Here is a 24,542-nt window from a genome sequence, read left to right on the forward strand (position 1 = left end):
CTGAATGCTGTGGCATCGAGTGCTGTGAATCAACTCTTTTGCATCCTAGTATCTTGCTGAAAAGCTGGTACATAGAATCATAGAATCATAGAATCATAGAATCATAGAATCATAGAATCATAGAATCATAGAGTTGGAAGAGACCACAAGGGCCATCGAGTCCAACCCCCTGCCAAGCAGGAAACACTAGGGCAGGTCCACCAGAAATAATCAACAGTGCTTTTGAGCATTCAAAGAACTTCATAGCATTATTTCAGCAGTTCTTATGGCAAACCTGTAAGCTAGACCACCTGTACCTTTCCCCTCCGTGGGGTGAAAGTGACTGGGGAGTGACTTGGGACAGGAAAAGTGGAAAGGAATAAGCAAACACCTCCCCCACCTGCATGATCTTCCACTCCAAACTCCCGTCTTACAACACAACTTTGGAGGGCAAATAAATAAATTGGGAGGGGAAAACCTCACGCCACTAAGCAACATGTGTAGTTTGAGCATGAGTGGTGCATGGATTGCATAAGACCAATTAGTGAAGGCCGGTAGGTTAGGTTAATATCTGTTCTTCTAGAGCAGGTGGCCAACTGTGGCCCTTCAGATGTGGTCAGACTCCAGCTTCTATCAACCCCAGCGAGCATGGACAAAAGATGGGGATGGTGGGAGTTGTGGTCCAGCAGTATCTGGCCAGCCATAGGTTAGCCACCTCTGCTCTAAAGCAATACGTTATTGTAGTTCTAAAATTGGTAACTGTGAAGCACGTGGGGTAAAAAATAGTCCTGACCCAGTACTATCGTACTCAAACTTACTGTGATTTTCCAAGGCTCCAAGCAAAGGTCTTTCCCAGCCTTGCTATCCGAGTTTCTCTGAACTGAAGATTAAACTTGGCACCTGGAGTATCCAAAACATTAGCTCTGCTCTTCTCCCTAACCTTGTTAGGAGGAGTAGATTTAGAAGGGTCCAGCTAAATGATATCTAGTTCAGCTATATTTAGACAAAAATAGGATAAATGTCCAAAACTATGAAAGTAGTTCAAGGGACATAATCATCTTTGCACCGAGATCAATAGTGGATGTGCAGTAAAATGTGGCATTAACAGAACAATTGAAAAAAAAGATTTTTGTTCTCAAATATTTTTTCCAGTAGTAAATAGTAATTCCGATATCTTGAAAGCTTTGGATTTTGTTCTGTACCAGTACTGCAGAACTCGTTGTGATTTTGAAGTGAAAGTATAAATTCATTTTCTATGTATAAATATTTCAGCACTTTACTGAACATCCCATTTCCATTTTCTAGTATATGCCAACATTTTGGTTCATGAAGTACTCTTGAATTTTTTTTCTCCCCCTCTCCACTATAGATCTGGTTGAGTTTTACAGTACATTAATTGTGTGTATACAAATTGAAGAATAAATTTCTAACTAAAATCCCAGCAAACTCCTATATAATCTGCCCACACCCCCATTAATGTTGTTCCTCTAGTTTGAGTCTAAAGGCTTCTAAGACCTGCTTAGGACAAATCTCAGTACTGCTATCCCAAATATTTAAGTTGCCTTTTCTTGCACTGTTCTCTGCTTGCATTTATCAACATAAGAGGATGCTTCAGGATGTTTAATAGTTAAATATAAGAGACAAGCAGACCTCAAGCCTTTCTCTAATTTTTCAAATCAGTAATCAGTAAGCCTTAGTGTTTAAACAAAGTTATGGGGGTAAATTTCTGTTTAAAATGTAAACATATGCCCCCCGCCTCTCTCTGTGTGGTTGCCTTTATTCTTGCAGAGGTGCCACTATCTTTTTTTTCACAGAGTTATCTTTTTCTTAGCTAGCTTTCTGAAACAATGCCAGCTTTTTAAAAGTGCAATATAAATCAGGTTAGCTGTTTATGTTCCTTACAATCTTTTAACGATGCAGGTTTTTAAGAGTGGTGATTTCTTTCAGGTATTTCCCCCCCCCCCTTCATGCTTTATCATGAAGATGTACACATTTATCATGCATAATGTCCCCTCCCGCTCTCCCGAGCTGTTTCACAAATTATCAAGTAGTTTTTCTGTTCTCCTTTTCTTAAAAAGCTTTGTTCATAATAAATGTGGTCAAACTTCTGCCGTGGTCTCTTGTCCACTTCTTTTGACCTAGACAGCAAGATTTTCATTGACTTAATCGTTTTTGGCATAGCCTGCTATAACAGAGAAACAGAGAAAAGAAAATTAAGAATGGGAAGGATGACATACTCTCCTATTCTTTTCTTTTGCATAGAGTTCAGAAAAGAGCTCTGATTCTAAAACCCTCCTCCCCTATCCCACAGGACCCTACCCTCAGCTTCCCCTACTACCCAATCTAACTTTTCCTTCTCCCTTCAGAGTAGGAGTGAAAGAAAAAGCAGGAAAAGTAGATTGTGACCTACTAGTGGAAGAAGCACAGTGGACAGCTTTCCCATCACACGGGTCACAACTTCACTCTGTTTTTCTCTGCCTCTAGATCAGCCTAAGAAGCACTGCTTCAGGAAAGCAGTAGCAACAGCTCTTTCCAGGGGGGTGCAGTTTAAAATAATTTGACTCCCGGTGCCTCTCTGCTTGTATCCAGCATGGTTTTGAAATGAGCCTGGCTATTAAAAGAAAAAGAAAAAAAATCCGGAAATAACTCGACACATTTTCAACCTAGTCCAAGTCCTTACTGGCACCGACCCCTTCCCCTTCTGTTCCCTAGTCTCAGTCCCCCAGCTAGGAATTTCCCAGGAATTTTGAGGAGTGTGCCTTCTTTGTCTGCTGTCTACTCTGATAGACAGACACTCACCAGGGTCCAATTTGTTTTTTATTTGTTTGTTAAATTTCTGGACTGTGCTTTATCTGAGAGTCGCAGGGCAGTTTACAATATAAAAAACACAAAAATGCAAAACATCGTAACAAACAAAAATACCTGCTCCCTCACAGTTTAAAAGGCCATAAATGACCGAAGGCCTGGGAGAAGAAGAATGTTCTTGCGTATAGGGCAGTTAAAGCAGTTTCTGTGCCAAAGCCAAGCCTAAACCCCGATTGAAGTGGATCTAGAAAAGATATACCATATTTTTCGCTCTATAAAATGCACCAGACCACAGGACGCACCTAGTTTTTGGAGGAGGAAAACAAGAAAAAAAATATTCTGAATCTTAGAAGCCAGAACAGCAAGAGGGATCGCTGTGCAGTGAAAGCAGCAATCCCTCTTTCTGCTCTGGCTTCTGGGATAGCTGCACAGTCTGCATTCGCTCCATAAGATGCACATACATTTCCCCTTACTTTTTAGGAGGGAAAAAGTGAGTCTTATAGAGCAAAAAAATAAGGTAGTTTCTTCCAAGAGTGCCTGCTTCTGGTCCGTGACTGTACACTCAAGAACCTTAGTCAGAGGTCTTTCCCAGCCCTGAAACCTGAAGATGCTGCTTATTGAACCCAGTCTTTTTTGTGTGCAAAGCATTTTCTCTACCCCTGTGCTTTTCCGTAGCTACCACGTTACTCCTAGGTTTCTAAATCCATCCTGTGTCAACCATGGTTAAAGAGCGACAAATAAGCAACCCTGTTAGTTAAACAACAGAAACACCCAAATCGGTTTGTAATATCTCAGGCAAAAAGACAGCAATCAATGTATTACAAACTGAGCAAGTGTCTTGTTTTGCATAGAAAGAATTCTGGTTCATATTGCTTAGCATATTTAGAAGCAAGAATACCTCCTCTGCTGTGCCAGATTTCCCGTTCCTTCTAATAAAATTGGATAGGTTAAGCTCTTGTGCTCAAGATGATTGTTCTGTTTAAGTCAATGCATCAGAGTTATTTACAATGATATTAAGGCGCTTTCTTAAAATGTGAATGCAGCTTAAATGGAATCAGTCCTGCTGTGCCCAACAGTCCATGAAGATGAGTTGGGGAGAGATGGAATTCTACAATAACTGTTGTTAAAGAGGACAGATAACTTGTTTGGCATAGATTTTTTGGGGTCCAAGTATTAGCAGTCTCCTCTTCTGTATAGAATCCCTACTAGGCTTTGATTGAACAACTTTGAAAGTATGTTGTAAATCAATACTAAAAGGACCATTAGAGCATGCGTCCGCTACGTATCAGCACAGCATTCCTCCAAAGGCTACGTTCTAGACCGAAGCATCACAAGGAACAAACAAGTCAATGGCAGAAATTTATTGCATTAGAAAAACTCTAGGGAATTGCATTAGCAACAGTTGCTAATTTTTGTTTCTGAAGCCTATTGCAGTAACAATAACTTCCACAAAATTTCAGGAAGAGATCTTAATCAATGGCAAACAGATAAAAAAGAAAGTGCTAGTATCCAAGGAGCTCAGTGCACAAAGCACTTCCATGTGCATGTGGAATTGTAGACTGCTGAGTGCTGGGTTGAGAATTTCCCCTCTCTAGCATAAGTACTTAGTGGCTTATGACAGACTTCTCCCACAACTCTCACAGAATCTTTTCAGGAAGATCCAAGTGTAAGCGTAGTCCCATTGATTTCAGAGGGCAATGTAGGCATAAGCTTTTATCTCTGATTTAAGTCAATGGGGCTAAAATGCACACAATTTTGACTGGATTGTTGCCTCAAGAATTCAATGGAATATTGTTCATGTAAATATCTTGGAGCCTATTCAGATCTTTTGGATAAACAGACTCAGATAAATTCAGGTGCACCCAATAGAGAACTAAGCAGCCACTGGAGCCTTATGGGAAATCCACAATGAATCTGCAGGACTGAAGGATTTGAATAATTCAAATTTGGATGATTGGGGAAATGGAGCTCACTGTAGTTCATTATAGAATTACAGGAATGTAAAAGGTTTCAAAGTAACCCCACGGATCATACTTGGCAAATCTTATAACCATGGAGCTCTCGTTCATTCTGCTCTTATATATCTCTTTTCCACATTTCAAAGATTTTCCCCACAGGCCAAAAAAATACATAGATATTGCTTTTAACAAACTGCTTGCCTTTCAGAAGAAAGGGGTTAAAAAAAAGTTGCACGGGGAAAAATAAATATAGTTTTAGTTGTGTGGTAAAGGGGGCATATGTGTGGTAAAGGGGGCATATGTGTGGTAAAGGGGGCATATGTGTGGTAAAGGGGGCATAAAAATTATTAGATTTTGCTGATATATGCATAATAAGATTATGATAAGAATTGCAGTGACTTAGTGGCCTATCAAGGTCCCTTTGGGGAGTCTTGCGTAGGTAAGAATGGTCTCAAATCTTGTTCTCTGTGTTAAACGTAAATTAAGATTTGTTACATGTGAACTTCAGGTTTTTGTTACTTCTGTCTCCTGCATTTGTTTGGGAGTCAGCAAATGCCCACATGGCTTAAGGATATGTAATTCTTCAGTGCTGAAAATTAGTGAGTGATATATTTGTTTGTGTGTGTGTCTCGAATAGAACTGCACTGACTGTTCCCAAATAAATATCTTGCTAATTTCCTTTCTTGTAATTTAGGGCGAGCCTGTCAGTTTCTGTGAAGAAAGTTTTGTCAAGCATCGTTCCAGCACTTTTAAGCAGTTTTTGGAAACTGCAGTGAACCTTCAACTTTTTAAACAGGTACAGAGCGAGGGGCTTCTCAGTTTAGTTCTCCTCTATTGTACATGTACGAAAACTGAAGAATAGATTCAATCTGTGCAATATGTTCCCACATTTCATATCTATTGACCATTTCTATCAGCAACTCTGGAGATTATGCAAGGAGAATTCAAGAGGTCTAGTCAATCTACTACAGTTCCGAAACTATGCTTTGTTCAAACAAGCCAGGATCAAACTGTAACTTCTGGCCCTGATTCATTTGCAAATCGTGTTTTAAACTAATCAGAGTTTCCTGCGTTCTGACATAATAAGGAACTCTGGTTAGGTTATAAGCAGATGCCTCTGATCTATTCTTCACTGCTACAACAGATTCAGTTGTTCCCCACTGAATCCTAAATTCTAGGTTTGAAGCTAGATGTTCAGAGGTGGGGGCTTAATGGAAGCAGTCTAGAAATACTCTTAACTTGCTGGACTTAGGGAGGTGCTTCAATTCTGCCCTGGACATGTCCTTGCCAGTGCTGACTGCCACTTTCTATCAATTTCTTTTGAGCCTGTAAATGTCTAATTAAATATTAAGAAAGGTGTCATAAGACTTGCTCCTCCCATGTTGGAAGAAACTGATCCTTAGATGGCTGCCATGAAGATATCCACTGCTTGGATGGGGAGAGGAAAATACAATATAAATATGGCCAAGGGGTCAGTCCAAAAAGGTTATTTTTATAGTGCTGGATAAACACTGCGGCACAAGCTACAGGTCAAAGCAGAAAACGCCATCTCTGATTAAAGCATCAGGAATCTTAGGTGGGGAGGCTGTGTTTAACTAATCTGCTAGCTCTCTTTGAAGATATACTACCATGATAGATAAGTGAAATTCAGAGGGTGGTAGCCAACTTTCACTATAAAAAATGGTAAGTTTGTGTCTGAGATTTAACGGCTGAGGTAGAGATTTACGACAACATAAGTGAAATATGTGCAGCTTTTAATTGGGTAGAACAGAAATAATATTATCTTCCAAGAGGCAAAGGAAGATGTTATAAAACTATTTCATTTTTATAGGCAATGTATTGCCTCTTCTTCAGTTTATTTTGGATATCATCCTTCCTCCTTATCCTTCATCCAGCTGCCTCTTATCCAAGAGTTCTTGTTTGTAATTGGGTCTCTTTCAAGGTTATTTGAGTTATAAGAAGGCTCAATTTAAAACTTTGCTCTATCCAATGCAAAGCATTCTTCCTTTGCAACAGGAAATAAATCTTTTAAACAGTCCGAAGGCCTATAGTGGAATAATATGTAGATAGGAGAAAGCAGTTTTATTACGGTAGTTTTGGGAGACACATCCATGTGTTAACTCTGGCTCTTTGGGGAAAGTTGAATCATAATAAATTTATAGGCTAGATTATAAGGGCTGTGAATACACAGTGTTATATAGCACCGATAAAACAAATAGGTCATAGAAGACTTTGGACTAGATTGGTGGCTCCGCAAAGGGGCAACTATTGGTGTGCTTCCCATTCACTGCCTTCTAATCCTCTTCAAAACCCACCTACTTTGAAATGGAAATCAACAGGGAAGATATGCAATTGGGAGAGAACGAGAAGGGTATCCTATGTGGCTACAGAGCAAAGCTATGTTATAACAACAATATTGGTATATCACTGCTAATGCTCAGGATCTCTACATACACATTACTAAGCAACATTTGCGATGCTTATTGCACCAATATTATTTGGTTGTGCAAATAAGAGGCCACAGATGGGATGATTTCAATCTGATGATGATTGGTATGGGACTACTGGCACCAGCACACTTGAACGAATGAACCCACAATTACTCCAGCCTTGAGTATATCCCATATTTGGTATTAACTCCTGCACTGTCACTTACAGCTGCTTTGGAAAACCGTGGCTGCTACAGCTGATGGCAGCTAGCTGTTACGAAAAGAATCATAAGTAAGAATCAAAGGTCAAGAAGGAAAGATCAAAGCGTGTCTTCGTAATGCTAAATCTTAGCACAAAAAAGGTCCCTTAGGGGGAGAAAAAGGACAGCATCTTGATGTAATTTGGAATCGGGAAGTCAGGCTTGCATGTAATTTGGCAAATAGATAACTGGGAGATCTCTTTCCATGATGGTAAATACTGTAAGAAACAGAACATTATTTTTTGTGTGTACTTACTGCAGCATTCAGAAGTGCATTCAGCATTTCCAGCCCTTCTGAAATTTTTGTGCAAATCTGCTCTTGGTTCAATGACCACTTACTTAATCTTAGAAGCCACTACGTTCTTCAGGGCCAGAGGTGGTCAGCTCCATAATAAAGTTGATACCTACCTATCAGAAAAATGTCATGGCTAATGGAGCATACTGTATTTTTTGCTCTATAAGACTCACTTTTTCCCTCCTAAAAAGTAAGGGCAGATGTGTGTGCGTCTTATGGAGCGAATGCTGGCTGCGCAGCTATCTCAGAAGCCAGAACAGCAAGAGGGATTGCTGCTTTCGCTGCGTAGCAATCCCTCTTGTTGTTCTGGCTTCTGAGATTCAGAATATATTTTTTTTCTTGTTTTCCTCCTCCAAAAACTAGGTGCGTCTTATAGAGCGAAAAATATGGTAGTTCCCAGTTGCACCAATCCTTAGGATTGTGTGTGCACAACGTTAAATCATGACAGTGTGAGACTTTTGTTTCTAAACCAGGGCTACTAGGGGCTAAATGAAGGGTGAGATCCAGTGCTAGTCGTACTCAAAACAACCCATTGAAATGACTAACATTGGGTATCACCCAAAATTGCTTTGGGAGCCACATCCAGCTCGATCACTGTAAAACAATATATTGTTTTATAGTGTACTGTTAGTTTTGTAGGTGAAATAAAATCCAGTCCACCTAACACTGCTCTGTGGAACCACTGTTCATTTCAATGCAGTTCCCATTTGTATTAAAATGGTCTCCTATGCAAGGTTTCATCTCCCCACTGCCCACCCCTCAAATCCTAAAGCTTAGCAGCTCAGTTTGTGTCTGTGTAACTTTACCTAATGATTAGACTATACATAAATCATGTGTTGGTTTTATAGCGAGGGATGAATTCTTAGCTTTTCCCTGAATAGATAATGTCTTGTGGTTCAAGGGATGTTTTCTGCACCCTGGTAGCTAAAGGTGCTTTATCTCATTCTTGCTGTGAAACAATCCAGCGATCCCATACTGTGGTCTGACCATGAACCAAACCCATTTGGGAGAAAGCCAGCTTAAGTGGGGTGGGTAAAAAAAGTTAGCTGAGGAGAAGAGGAAATAATCACCAGTGATAGTGTGTACTTTGCTACTGCTGTGTCTGCGTTTATCTTCTTTTTTTAAAAAATGTACTTGTGGAACAGTTTGCTTCATGTCATCAGTCTATCCATTGACAAGCATCAGATTGTCACTGACGGGTCTGTTTGGATAATCTGTGATAGTGTATGACAGTCAGCCAAATAATTAATTTCTATTGGCTCCTGTGTACTGTTTCGGTTAACAGCAATTCGGTAGTAATTCATGTTGAAAAATGCGCAATCAGTCAAATGCTTTCTCCGTTTATCTCATACTTGGGCTACCACCTAACCCTGACCAAAATAGATTACTGCTTGAAAGCATTCTAAAAATGTCAGTGCTTTTGAAGAGTGGGGGAAGACTCTGTGTTTTTATTAATCCTTTAAGGCAAATTAAAGCTTTTAACAAAACATTGTAGTTTCTTTTATTAAGCTGTTTACCATTGTGAACAATTCTTGATCTTGTGTTCTTAATCTGGTGTTACTTCACACCATGCGTCTGTGTATAGGCAGACTCTAAATTTCTCTATGGCTCAGATTAGCATTTTCCATGGTTTGGTGAATTACGGGCATGTCTTAGTCTCACATGCTGATTTCTTATTCTGTTTCCTAGTTTGTTCTAATCAGAGCCATGAGGTCCAAATGGGCTTAAATGGCAACTGTCTCCAAAGCATGATTTGAAAACAAGTGGGTTAGCATGGTTAGCATTAAACCATAGTTTGTCTGATTTTAGCACTGGGAAAAAATATAGTTAGGCAAACCAGAAAAGAGAAGGGAGAATACATGTGAGGGAAAGGATGGTGTAAACCTCTGGCATGTTCCCAGTCCTTCAAACTATGGTGTAAAATGAACCAATGTGTGTACCTAAATAATAAACTTTACAAAGGTAAGTCATAAAGTCTTTGTGGCTATAATTAAATTTGGACCATGTGTGGGTATATATACAACTGAATATGAAGAAATTAATGAAGAGAAAGTGCTATGGAAGGTTCAGCTCTTTGGCCTTGGTCTATAATAATTCTAAGGAAATGAATGGACTCTTCCTTGAGTCATCCTGTAAAACTGACTGGAGCATAGTTCTGTTCCTCAGTTGAGTAAATCATGAACTTTGCTTCATGAAACAATATGAAATATAAATGCTCAGGTACAATACAGTACAATTCATAGCATTATTTAATGACTATGGAGAAGAAGAATCAGAATTTGCAAATTAGGCCCTCTAGAATATGTGCATATTACTCTCACTGCCCTCTTGTGTAACACATGCAAATGTCTTCCACATCTGTACATTCCAGATGTGTGTGTGGAACTCTCACATTTCTTCACAGGGAGATGAGAATCCAAGTCTTCTGAGAGGGGGCATTACTCGTTTGTTTTTGTTTTATTATGTATTTTATATTATTATTTTGCATTTCCCTCTTTAAGAACTGCCCTGAGATCTTCAGATGAAGGGCATTATACTAATGATGATGATGATGATGATGATGATGATGATGATGAATAATAATAATAATAATAATAATAATAATAATAATAATAATGTCACTCAATATCTCCATGTCCTCCTCCCGCTGCTACTTTGTTAACATGTTAAGCCACACTCAATTGGTTTGGTTTCTCAACTACATTCATCAAACATCAGCACTGGCACCAACCATGCATCAAGTGGGAAGGTGTTCCATAATTGGGTGCCACAACAGAGTAAGTTCTTTCTCTGGTTGTTGCAAAGCAGATTCATCATTATTTCATTGATGTCCACAATTTGTTTGCTGCTTAATCAAAAGTTATCTCTGGGCTTGGTACACGAAAACCAGTACAATAAAACTAAAAATGAGTTAAAACAACAACAACAATTTTATTATTTGTACCCCACCCATCTGACTGGATTGCCCCAGCCACTCTGGGCAGCTTCCAACATATATAAAAACATAACAAAACATTAAACCTTAAAAAGCTTCCCTATAAAGGGCAGCCTTCAGATGTCTTCTAAAGATTATATCTCCTTGACATATGATGGGAGGGTGTTTCACAGGGTGGGTGCCACTACCAAGAAGGCCCTCTGCCTGGTTCCCTATAGATTCACTTCTCGCAGTGTGGGAACAGCCAGAAGGTCCTCTGCGCTGGATCTCAGCGTCTGGTCTGAACGATGGGAGTAGAGATGCTCCTTCAGGTCTACAGGGCCGAGTCCTTTTAGAGCTTTAAAGGTCAGCACCAACACTTCAAATTGTGCTCGGAAACGTACTGGGAGCCAATGTAGGTCTTTCAGGACCGATGTTATAAAATCACATTTCAATTAAAAGGCTGCCTGGAACAAAAGCGCCAGGCGTTCAGCAGGAAGGGGGCCTGTCTGACCTCACCTGATAGGGAGTTTCACAAAATCAGGCCCTTGATACTGAATGCATGGCTTCTTATGGATGCATGCCATGCATCTGAGCCTTGAAGGGACACTAGCAGTGACTCTCCCAAAGGTGCCAGTGATCAAGCAGGGATCAGGCAGTGCTCCTTGGATGCCGGTCAGCCAAGATGATTTCAGCAGCCGATCTTAACACATGGGTAGATTCATATGGGCGGAGATGCTAATTCAAACATTTAGGGTCCAGGTTGCTTTGAACTTTTTTATATAATTGCTAGCACCTTAGATATGGCCCATTAGCAGATTGGCAGCCTGCGGAATCCTCTCGGGAGCACCATCAGAGAATTAGCTGACAATAATGGGGCTCCTTCTGTAACTCTGGCGCTTTCTGTAGGGCTGTGAACAAATAAGAATTAAACAGAAGGTTTGAAACGTGAACCTTCAACAAAGACGTAATTGCTTTCATCCACTTTTTTCTTTTTGCAGTTCATTGAAGGTCGACTTGCAAAGCTAAATGCAGGAAAAGGGTTTTCTGATGTGTTTGAAGAAGAAATCTCTTCGGGTGGCTTTGGTGGAGGTATAGATTTTTGTCCATACTTGTTGCGTTGAAATTATTGTTGTTTTTGTTAAAATTTCTATACCACCCTTCATCCAAGAACCACAAGGCGGTTTACAATGTAAAAACACAGAAATACATACCATAGTAACGAACAAAAACAATAGCACCCCCGTCCCCCATTTAAAAGGGCATAGATGGTTATGAAAGAAATAATGGTGGTTGACAATAGTTTTTAAAATTGGTTTTCAACATGTTGTTGACCTTCACCAACATGGTGCCCAGTGGCCACGACTGAAGTTGTGGGAGGTGTAGTCAGAAACAGCTGGATGGCACCAGGCAGCTGTAGAGAGTTCTCATTATTTCACTAAACAGAAATTGATATACAAAATGGATGCCATGTTACTCAAATGGCAAAACAGCAAAATGACTTCTCCCAAGGCTGGAGGGGAGAGGAAGTTCCCATCGCTCTTCCTCATGTATCCCCCATGCAACCCATGTATCCTACCCGCTTTTGTCCCACCTGAGCTCTGAGAACAGACAGGCAGAAAACCTAGGAAGCTGCCTTATATACCAGTATTGTCTATTCTGCCTGACTGCAGCTCTCCACACTCCAATGGCGGAGCTCTCTCTCCCTACCAGGGCTTGAGCCTGACACCTTTTTTCATTGTCAGACATGCACTCTCATCATTGAGAGTCCCTTCCCATTTCTTCATTAGAATTTGCTGCCGCCTGCTATACAGGCATTTGTTTGACAGCAACGTGCATTTTGGAAGACGTGGTTCTGCCACCATCATGTGTAGTTTGCAGAATTGGTTTATAAGAGGTGAGGTGTTTTGTTGGCTTTACCCCAATGTGCAAAGTAAACAGAATTTCACTCCGCCTCTAGCTGTTAGGTTTATTATTGAGTTTAAGAGGCTTTTGAAGCACTGTTGTAAAACCCATATGTAGCTTGGGGAAACCCTTCACATTCTCTTTCTTTTTAGCTCCATTTATTGGATTGGAAGTTTCCATTACAGCAATTGTCATTGCCTCTCACATTGTCTCAAAATCAACAATCCGTTCTCTCTTAATGTTGTCTAAAAACCAAACCCACGAGTCTTTCTTGTGCTGCTAAGTAAAAGGAAAGCTTCCTCTTTCAAGCAGTCAAATTTTAACTTGACTGTTGTGAGCAATTTAATAGAGTAATAGTGCCCAGTAAACGTGTATCTGTTTGTAGTTCTCCCATTTGCCTAATTTTCCTCACCTACAAGGCAGTAGCTACTGTAGACAGCAAAGAAAAAGAAAAACGTCATTTAATACTCGAATATATTACCCCTTATTTCCACTGTATGAAACTCATACTCTAGTACAAATTCCTGCAATTTTATTCAGTTTTCTTCATATTTGGTATGGGCATTCTCAGGAAAACCAACACATCTTTTTGTTTTGTTTTGTAATAAAGCAGAATACTTCATGTCGATGTTCAGTGAGGTTTCAGTCTTTTACATTCCATAGAAAGTTGGGACTGCATGTAAATATGTAAAGAATATTATGTATTTTTGAACAAACAAAATTTTAAAGGAACCCTACCTTTCTGGCTTCTCTCTCATTTGTGTTTTAGGAAATTCAAGATCATATCACCAGTGGATGTATACAGTTAAGGTAAGGAAGTGTGTCAATGGTATTTAAAATTTGCCCAAGGCTTCCATCTATTGCTATAATGTAGTATTCTCATTTAGCAAATTACAGGAAGATGTCTAGGAATTTGTACAACAGATATGGGAGCATATGCACAATGAACTTCTGTGCAAGCCTCCCTTACACAACTTCTGTTTATACAATCAGAGCTTATGAAGGAGAACTTCCTGGTAGATTGTGCCCTATATGGTTACATTAAAAAGCATTGATAAATGTGTCAGCCATAGGGATGACATATTATAATGCTTGGGCTGTAGCAGACAAAGGCTGACAAAATGCAGCTGTATAAATCTTCTGAGGGGGATATCGGGGAGTGACAATGGCAGTGGTGAGGCCATTGCATTTTATTTTTGCTTTGCAAAACCTTAACATTTAATTATGCTGGGAAGGTGATCAATGTGTGTTTTGTGTATTTCAGAATATTTATGCATTGTATATTTCAGAAAGGAGGAGCCCTGATCAACACAGCTATGACCAGAGCCAGCCCAGCTATGAAAACAGCATACCAATATGTAAGCTCTAGCCCTGTTCTGTTTCATTTTTCTGCAAACTGCATGTCCTATTTTAATCTAAATTACTGCAAAAAAATGTAAAAAATGAATTTATTTCCAGAACAGCTATTACAGCTTCCAGGAACTAGGGTTGGCAAGAACAGGACCATAACTCCCCCAGTCCTCCTGTTCTTCTTGCCAAGCTTAACTCCAGGATGCAGATAGTGTTTTCTCATTTTCACCGTGATGCAGGATCCAACCTAGTTCCTTGCTTAGAAAGGGAAAGGAATAATAGAGTAGGCTGCAAGCAGAGAAGAGGACTAATTTAGAGTTCCACCAATTTCCAGGCTTCCTAGTATGCTGGAGTTTGCATGCAAATCATACTCACTGTTCACTATCCAAACTGAAGGCCATTTTTGCCAGGTATACACTGGTACCTTGGTTCTCAAACTTAATCCATTCCGGAAGTCCGTTCCAAAACCAAAGCATCCCAAAACCAGCGTGTGCTTTCCCATAGAAAGCAATGCAGATTAATCCGTTCCAGACTTTTAAAAACAACCCCTAAAACAGCAATTTAACATAAATTTTACTATCTAACAAGACCATTGATCCATAAAATGAAAGCTATAATCAATGTGCTGTACTATAAAACAAATAAGACAGTATTGTAGATGATAAAAATTAAAATTATTATTTTTTCTTACCTGCACTGATGATAGTCATTGTTTGGATGGGGGGCTTTTATCCATTTCCGAAGTCACACAATCAATCAGTCACAAAAACTAATTAACCAAAAAAGCCTCAAAAACAAAAGTGCAAAATAAATAGCAAAAACAAAAGTGCCAAACTTAATCCATTCTGGAAGACCATTTGACTTCCGAAATGTTCGAAAACCAAGGCTCAGCTTCTGATGGGTGCAGGCGCCCCGGAAACAATAGCTGACAACCACATTGGACGTTCAGCTTCTGAAAAACTTTCAAAAACACTTACTTTCTGGTTTTCGGCGTTTGGGAACCAAGGCGTTTGAGAACCAAGGTACCACTGTAGAGGGGAAATTCATTTCACTCAAACACAACACAATTGCAGCTTGGCAGCACAGCAAGGAAACTCAGCCCTTTCTTCCCTGTACCCAGTGTTTTCGTCTAAAATTCCAACCTCTCCCTCCATCCTTGTGAGTGATTTTCTCCATATAGTACTAATTCAATTTCTCCAACGCCACCTTTCTGGCTGTGAACTTTCTTTACACAGGCCTTCATCTCCATCTAAGTACTGCACCCCAGCACTGACTTTCGGATGAGCATTATCTGTCTCTTACTAATATTTTTTTCTTCAGCACAGCAGCGAATTCCACATCATCACATTTCTAGATAAAGATGGAAAGGGAAGTCAGTTCCCCCATCAATTTTTTAAAATTAGTTTTTATTAAAGATTTTCTTGTGTTACAAAACAAGCAAACAAACAAGTATATACAGTGGTACCTCTGGATGCGAACAGGATCCATTCCGGAGCCCCGTTCACATCCTGAAGTGAACGTAAGACGCGTCTGCGCGGGTCGCCTTTCGCTGCTTCCGCGCATGTGCATGACGTCATTTTGAGCGTCTGCGCATGCGCGAGTGGCGAAACCCGGAAGTAACGCACTCCATTACTTCTGGGTCGCCATGGAGCGCAACCTGAAAGTATTCATCCCGAAGCGACTTCATCCCGAGGTATGTTACTGTATAGTGTCTCCACTTTCAATTCATAGTCTTTTTCACAATTTGTTTACATTCGTGATGAGACACTATTATCATAGACATTGTGCAGTTGGGGGAAAAGGCCATAGGGATTATGATAGTCCATCTATTGCATAGTGTTTATGCAGTGCTTTGTGCCAGCATCATGTGGGTAGGTCATGTGTGTGTGTGTGTGTATAATATATATAAATTGGCATTGTGAGAGATTGGAGGGTCCAGGTTGCTTGCTTTCAGTTGGTTGCAGTATGGTGGTTTTTTTTAATGTGTGTGTATGGGGGCGAGGGTTGTTGGGTCAGTTTAGCCATATTGATTTGTATGCTGTTGCAGGGGATAGGTCATTGTCTTGTGCTGTATATGTGATTATGGGGAGCCACACTGGGGTGACGGCATCCTCCTTTGCTTGTCCACGTGCTAGTTTAAGTTGGTTGGTTAACTTTTCCAGTAGGGCGACTTCCCATACATTTTGGTACCAGTGGTCTATGTTCACTCTTGAAAGGTCCTTCCAGTGTCTAGTAATGATATTTCTAGAGTTCCTTCATCAGTTTGTGGATTGTTCAGATATTGGGGTTATATGTCATTGGCTTATGGCTCATCCACACTTCTACTTGTTTTCCACTTGTCCTGTGCTTTCTAGGGACGGGCCTGAGCAGTTTTGCTTTTGTCCTACCACTTTCCTCCAGAAAAACCACTCTTTAGCACTAAATCGGAACAAACAGCAATCCGCAGAAACCCAGATTGCTGTTTGTTCCGATTCAGGTTTTGCTGGGGGGAAGCAGCAGGGCAAACGGATGTGTGACTAAAACAAGAGTTTCAGGGCACCAGTTTTAGAGCTTCTCTGCAAAATTTGCATAGTCATTCCTAGGCATATTAAACTTTTACATTGAAAAAAAGTAATGTATTTTCCAGAGCCTTTGCTGAGGTTACTTGTTACTGCGTCGTAACAACTTTAGCCATTTTACTGGCAACCACCCTTTCCCCAAGCAAAACTATCAGTACCTTTTGGAATTCGTACCCACAGCATAAGCCCAGTTTAATTATATATCATGTGAAACTTAACTCAGTTGGTCAGAAAGAATTGATGCCCCTGAGGTATAATCCCATATGGTCTTAATGGCTTTTCTTTTTTGAGACTCAGTTGGAGTGAGTGGTTTGAGAATTACCTCTTTTTGACTAGACTTTGTAGCAGTCAAGACGCCCCTTCCCCCAAATAGCTAGCTGGCTTGCTGCAAGTATTCATGCCACAGCATCTGACATTTTGCCACAAGTACACACACTTGGCTTCACAGCAACATTGCAAGTTTAGTAACCCTTCCCTCTACATGGGGATTATCTTCACGTTGGGAACGCTCTGCGTGTGAAGGAACAGCAAGGTTAAATGCCAAACACAGAGGCAAAGGAGAGCCTTCCTTGCCTGAAAACTATTATTCCAAATCACAGCCTTCCTTTGAGGCTCCAGTCATCAATAAATAAATTGGTTCCTTAATCTCTTTTTTAAAATAGAATTTTTAATTGTACATCAATTCAAAATCATACCGAACATATGAAGAAAAATAATCCAGGTAAATACATTAAAAGCACTGTGGATTCATGTGCTCATTTATAATTTACACGCAGCTCATTAACAGGTTGTCAGAAAATTACCCTTCTCTTTTTTCCGCTAGATTTTCCTCCCTCTATTTTGCCAATTATATCTCTTCATCTGTTAGTGCTGAATGTGCCCACTGCTGGGTCCCTCCTATGTTGTTGTGGCCCCCTTGGGGCTCAGCTGATGGTGGCTATGGCAGTGACCATCTGAATTTCCCACAATGCCCTGACCTAGCATCACTCTGTAGCACTGAGGGAAATTAAAATGGCAGCTCACCATATATTGCCACTGGGAAAACCAGGCATCACTGCTGTGTTACATCAAAGCGTTGGTGACCCATTGCTACCCCAAGGTGCCGTGTCATGATGCTACTCCTTCCTATACTCAAACTAAACTTTTCAGACTTGCCTAAATCAGTCTGAAAAGATCACCCGAATGTACATCAGAGTATGGATACTGTTTTTCTGTGTTGCAATGCTTTCAAATAGACATTTGGAGACATCTGACTGTGTTGTCACTTGCAAGCAGAGCAGTGCAGAGGGACCATCCAAATGCACATATATATTTAAATCCAGTCTCAGTTACCAGTTTTATTGTGTTTGTAGCGAGGCCCATTTTTCTCCCCAGATCCTTGAAATTGTGAGTGACAGTCCCCATCATAATCTAGAGTTAGTTGCCCCCGGTTGACTTCTGTTTTGCCCGACAGCTATATCTGTGTGGAAAACCGCTAATCATTGTAGGAATTCTGCTTTAGGAGTTCCAATAGCTAAGCTGCATCCAAATGGGATGTGGTTGGAGCTCCCCTTGCTCTCTTAAAACTTAGCCTTTTCTTTTAGAAAACATCCACTACCTTTTATGCAACGGGTGTGCGTGGTTTGAAGCAATTCAGACAACGCTGGATTTTTTTAGTGTTAATTATGAATCCCGGTTTGATGTATTAATTACTCAGTTTATGGGGCGCTGCAAAACACGGAGGTTTCACCAGAAAATGCTGCAAAACAACCGCAAAACTTTGGCACCAGTTTGGAGGTGATCACAAATTTTGGGGTTCATGGCTGATTAAGCTGTGTGAGGTTATTGCACCTCTAAATTAAGGGAAGTTCTAAGGTTCATTTTTATGCAAGCTGATATCATATAGTGGAATGAAACTTGAGTGATATTTCTGGTGCAACAAAATGTAAACCTAATAATGGTGCCAGCTCAAAGATGCCACAGTCAGCAACATCACTGCATAAAATGACACAACTGGAACTCCATTGCCATAACTTTTTCACTATTCAACAAGTGGTTGAGCTAAGTCTTTCTCCAAATATACCATTATGCACAAAAGAACTATTAAAGAAATATCATTTAATTAGTGGCGGTTGTTTTTTCTTTTTGGTAACCCAGATATACATATGCTGAGATACAATTTTTAATGCCCTCAAACCTTATTAACAATCATGTGTGAAATTAGCAAGGAAGTAATTTCCTTTCATTATACCACATAATGTGAGAGATTTAATTTTTAATTAAATTTCACCTCATATACAGCACTCTTCAAACCATTGTTTTGCAAAGCCATTTAGTTCTTTTTTCTTTTTTTCCTAGGCAAAAAATCATGCAAAACAGGGGATAAAGGAGGTGAGAAGTAAGTTAAAACACAAGGTATGTAACAGAATTTGTACTTTCTTACCTTGTTTCTTGCTTCAGTTTGAAGCACATACCTTACAAATCCCACAAGATTTGTGTTTTTAATGACTTTTGAAATATGCTTAGCCCTTTGTTCAACAATACATTTTTTATAACAAGCCCTCTGGCAACTATCTGTCATTCTATGCATCCACTCGAATAATCTCTTTATTGTTTGCATATTTATCATGGAAAAACAGAGGTCTTCAAAGATACGTTAACAGGATGTATGTTTTCATAAAGCTGATTGCTTTGATATCACAATTGAAGCCTTTGCTTCAAGCTGAGAATTTAAGGCAAGCCAGTTTTACCAGAGAAATGTAATTCAGAAGGTGTAGTTGTCTAACTTTCATGAGATCTGTAAATGGTGGCAGTATTTTAGCATGCTGAAATCCCTTAACTTTCAAGAGCAGCAATATAAACATATTGGAGGCATGTCGTCAAGGCATTGTTTGTTCGTTTTAAATTTTTATTTGTTTGCCTGCAATATTTAATTGTATAGCGAGTACTTTTAATATTATTTCCCTTCTCCTTCAAGCGTGAAGTCTGATTACATGAATTGGTTGTTAATTGTTCTTCATGAAAGCTTCACTCTATTTAAAAGTTATTTGGCAGCTTAAACATCTTGCTATGAAGTTTAAGTTAATTTTGGCGACAGTTTTTATCTTTCCCCCCATCTGTTTTAGCAAAAGTGATTTAGTGCCATATATGTGTGTGTATAGAGTGACTAACAAAACAGAGATATTAAACCCTTAAAGAAATATCTCTGTTTGTTAGTCTCTGTAATAAATAAATGGTTTTAGTGATTAACTGTGTCCTTTGGAATACAGAGTAAAACTATCTGAAATTCTGTTTGACGCTTTAAATGTTGCATAAATAAATGCATAAAGGTTTTTCCATCTTAATTTTATTCTGTAGGAAACAGAAGATGAGTATGGAATTTGTAGCTCAGGTTTTGTGCAATATACTCCAGTCTACACATTGCATAATCCACAAAGACTTAGCACAGAGAAAAGAAGACTTGGGCAGGTAAGGTATTTTCAAGAAAAAAAATCCTCTTGAAAGATATTGAAGAAATATGTTTTATTCTCTTTGTCTGATGGGTAGCATAAAAATGTATAAATTTGCCTTCTGCCGAGTCAGACCACTTCTCCATCTCCTTCAATGCTGTCTGCTCTCTGGCTAGTAGAGATTTTCCAGTCCCTCCCCGCTTCAAATTGGAGATACTTGGAATTGAAAGTATTTGGAATTGAGAGCATTTGGACTACCACTGAAATGTGGTCTGGCCCTGTATAAAGCATGTAAGTTTGCATGCTTTTGTTGAAATAGAAAAGAATGCTACTTGTGTGTGTTGAAATTTGCTTTAAAGGGGCACAAAAATTTGGATGAGCGTGGTTTTCAAACATCTACTCCAACTCATCTCCATGCATGCCTGTGATTTTGTTATTTCAAAAATATGTCAAACCAAAACACTGAGAAGCTTAAGTAAATATCATTTATGTTCATGCCAATGTTGAGCATTAACTGCCACATTAAAAGTATTTGTACAGATTTATTAATGGAACAAGGTACCATAGTCAGAGATTCAAGAATTGTAAGACACATATACATTTTAGATTTGTGCTGCCTGGACTGCCTGGATCTAGTAAAGCATTTTCTTGCTCTCATTTTCATACTTTGTACAAGCATTAAGCAGAAAGGATAAACAAAAATATATTAATAATTGATATATTTGTAGATACTCTACTAATTCTGTAATTTTTCCTATCTTACATAGTGTCAAATTATAGATTTGACTTGGTCTAGAAGTTAGATAGCTTTTTAAAGAGGGCCATTAATTGTTATGATTGGTTATGTTGCCTAGTTTTGGAAGTGGGAGAGCTGTTTGGAAACAACAAGCTTTTTATGATACGAGACAAAACCTCCTTAAATTTTGGCTCAGCTCATAAATAAGATCGATCTTATTTCGAGCTACTGCTTTTGTAGCGACCCTGAAATCCTAGCAAACTGCAGTTCTAAAATTCCCCATTGCATAGACAACTTCCTGTTACTATGGGTTTCGGGCCAAATGAAGTCCTAGAGGAGCAGTCCCCTTCCTTGCACCCTCCAATCCACGCTGTTGGAAGGTAGGTTTAGGGAAAAGGAAAGGGGACCAAGCTTGCAAGGGAGTTCCTTGGGGAGGGTAACTGCTGAAGAGAAAGCTGGAGATGGTGGATGCCTTGCGGGTAAACATTTGGCATGAGAAAGGTCTCTTTGCACTCTGAAAAGAATGACTCCCTTCAAATCAAGATAGGGACAGATTGTCCCTCCTTTGTCATGTCTAGTTGCAATCAGTAATGTATTCTAGCGGATCCTCTGTGTGTCATCTTTTAACATTGCTTGCCCATTCTAATGGGTGGAATAGTGCCAAGCCAGAACAGTTGAACTCCAGGATCTATTTAAGCAATGCTTTATTTAACTACGAATGCCAGCATTCATATGCCAGTGTTGGTACTCGCCAAACTTCAGAAATCCATTGTAACATTACGTATGATCTATGCAAGCAGGCAGTCTTGACAGAATCTCCACAAACTGGGAAGTAAATTATACGGAATATTATTTAAATGTATATAAAATGAGATAAATCATTTCTTTAAATTTCTGTCTGCAATAGACGTATTGCCTGTCTATTTGGGTTAGGGTGTATGTGCAGTGCCCTACACAGTGTGTTCAAATATACCCATACCCATCCACCTATTGAGGCAGCGGGTGGCGCTGTGGGTTAAACCACTGAGCCTCTTGGGCTTGCCAATCAGAAGGTTGGTAGTTCGAATCCCCGTGACGGGGTGAGCTCCCGTTGCTCAGTCCCTGCTCCTACCAACCTAGCAGTTCGAAAGCACATCAAAGTGCAAGTAGATGAATAGGTACCGCTCTGGCGGGAAGGTAAATGGCGTTTCCGTGCGCTGCTCTGGTTCGCCAGAAGCGGCTTAGTCATGCTGGCCACATGACCCGGAAGCTGTACACCGGCTCCCTCGGCCAAGAAAGCGAGATGAGCGCCGCAACCCCAGAGTCGGCCACGACTGGACCTAAATGGCGTTTCCGTGCGCTGCTCTGGTTCGCCAGAAGCGGCTTAGTCATGCTGGCCACATGACCCGGAAGCTGTACACCGGCTCCCTCGGCCAAGAAAGCGAGATGAGCGCCGCAACCCCAGAGTCGGCCACGACTGGACCTAATGGTCAGGGGTCCCTTTACCTTTACCTTTATGTATGAAGACTAAACCCTACTTCTCACAGATGTTCCCCTTCCGGCTGCAGATTGGAGCTCCTATGAGTGAGTATTTCATGTAAACATATTTCTTGCACAGAGAAAAATAGCATCTCAGGCGAGAAGCCTTCTTCCTGACATCTAATATTCACATATGAATGGAGCATACTATTGTGTGAGCCCCTACCAGTCATCTGAAGTGGCACAGTCCAGACATAGGTTTACATACCTCAGTGAGAGCTAGGTGTGAAAAAGGTACAGAACAACAAACCCCTGTGTTGTACACATTTTGTTTTTGTTGTACTAAATCATGTGTATCATGCAGTAAGAATTGCAGTGCTATCTAGTATACTGGTCTTCGTGTTGCTTGTATTGTTAGGTGTGAAAAAGATACCTGGGCTCTTTGAGAGCGGGAGTTATAATCCCAAGTCTCCAAATTTTAGGCATATGCTTCATTACTTTGGTTACCAGTGCCAGAAAACTAGGAAGATTGCTAGTTTTCTAAGCAAAATACATACACGTTTTCAGATTTTAACTTCCATGTTATAAGAATATCGGAAAGTATGCTTGTAGTCAAAGAATATATTTATCACTCACAAAATGAAAGGTCCTCAGGACACTTTCCCCCCCTTTTTTTCTACATTCAAATCTTTTAAATAAATATCAACTTCCTCTTTACTAATGCTTTGGGTGCACACTGGTTCTCAGAGTAATGATGACAAAAAGTCATTCTCTGCTCTTGATGGTAAATGCTACAAATAAAGCTATATATCCAGACCTATGCATCGTGCCATGAGCTTTGACGTTAAACATGCCACAAAATAACTTTTAGGGTGCTGACTCTGTTGTGGCTGAAACAACAAGCATAGCTACCCCTCTGAATGTGGTTCATGTTTATACGTATTTAGAGACTCCATATGCTACAGTAGTCAGAGTATTTTTGTTGACTTGGGAAGTCCTTACAACTCAAGGACTGTGAGCTCCCTGGGTGGACTTTGAGCCTCGGCTCCAAAGTGGAAGGAGGTTGCTTCTCTCTCGGTTGTTTTGTAAGATAAGATTTGTAGTTCACTTTGCTTGGCTAAACTGTAAATGGTGGCAGATGATAATGATGATTAGTAATTAGTAATAATGATGATGATGAATTAGTCGGCATGAATTAATGTTAGCATAATGCTTCTCGCTTTCCCACCATGTGCAGATAAACATTAAATAAGCTTTGTATTTCTACCCACCTTGAACATCACTTTATATAAAAGGGTAACCTGGTTTTGTTCATGACTGCTGTGGCACAGACTGTGCAAGGCAATGGGCACAGATTTTCACATCTGCCATGCTTGCTTGCTTCATAATCTAAGACAGGTTAAAGAATTTAGCTGATACTGTACTGTGCAATTATGTTGGAGTTTGGTGTGTGTATGACAGAGAGAAAGCAAGATAGATAATTCATCTTTGGTGTGTCTCCATATATTTCCCAACCCCCTTTGCCGCATAAATCATTTTCCCCATGCCAACATAACAATGTCTATGTCAGCAGAACATAGGAACAAGAGTTGTGCTTAAGAATCGGTGCCCAAATCTTGATCTTTCATGTGTGTGTGTGTGTGTGTGTGTGTGTGTGTGTATGTATGTATGTGTAGAGCAGCAAAAGGGTGTAGGAAGAGATTCAATTGTGTGAGTAGCAATTTTAGACTTACTGCTGAATCCCTTAGTCTACAAATTATTAGAAGTAATTTATGCATATTTGTGTTTTAATTAGGCAAGAAGGCTGTATTCAGTTTTAAAGAGATTCATTTTTGGTACATGGTGGTAAACGACTATATCCATAGCATCTCAGTATATGTTCCATATAGACACCCAGTGCATCAATTTTTTTAGCAACCCACTTCTGTAAATATTTAATATATTGACAACTGAGAAAGCAAATAGTACATGTGAAAAAATCTGAACTGCAAATGTATAGTTAACACGTTTAAGCATTATGACAGCTAGTGTGTCATCTTCTACCACAAGTTCAGTATGTTTTGTAAACTGATATGGCAAGATCTGTGTTATCTTTGTTTTCAATATATAGGTATCTTTTAAATGTAAAAGACATTGGCAATTTGTAGTTTTAATTTGAATTTTTACACTGATCTATTTTTATCAATTTGTTACATTCATGAAAATTAGAAATCTACTGATATATTGCCCAGTTTGTTCTATCTGCTGTTCCACATTAATTGTTCAGTAATGGAGCTAATCTTAATAAATCATAAATGTGTTGCATCATTACTGAGAGCTGCATGCTGGCAGAACACAATTTATTATCTATTTTACATATTTTGTACAAGTTTTGAGAACAGTATATTCTATGTTCTATGCATAAACTAGGTAATCAAGACACCCAACATTTAATGATGGGCTAAGGATTCTAGAATTATATTGTTAA

At 39.6% G+C, this 24,542-nt stretch overlaps 1 protein-coding gene across 2 annotated transcripts in view; it reads left to right on the forward strand.

The window, feature by feature from the left end:
* Positions 1-24,542, forward strand: part of DENND1B (DENN domain containing 1B) — a 181,493-nt gene that overhangs the window by 135,532 nt on the left and 21,419 nt on the right. For both annotated transcript variants that reach the window (XM_079981343.1, XM_079981342.1), the window contains exons 14-19: positions 5,437-5,538; positions 11,642-11,732; positions 13,315-13,355; positions 13,835-13,903; positions 18,791-18,847; positions 19,790-19,900. In XM_079981343.1, coding sequence (XP_079837469.1) covers positions 5,437-5,538; positions 11,642-11,732; positions 13,315-13,355; positions 13,835-13,903; positions 18,791-18,847; positions 19,790-19,900 — 471 coding nt within the window. The remainder of the gene's footprint in view (positions 1-5,436; positions 5,539-11,641; positions 11,733-13,314; positions 13,356-13,834; positions 13,904-18,790; positions 18,848-19,789; positions 19,901-24,542) is intronic.

This window comes from Podarcis cretensis (assembly GCF_951804945.1).
Source record: "Podarcis cretensis genome assembly, chromosome: 6".
In the NCBI taxonomy this organism is placed as follows: domain Eukaryota; kingdom Metazoa; phylum Chordata; class Lepidosauria; order Squamata; family Lacertidae; genus Podarcis; species Podarcis cretensis.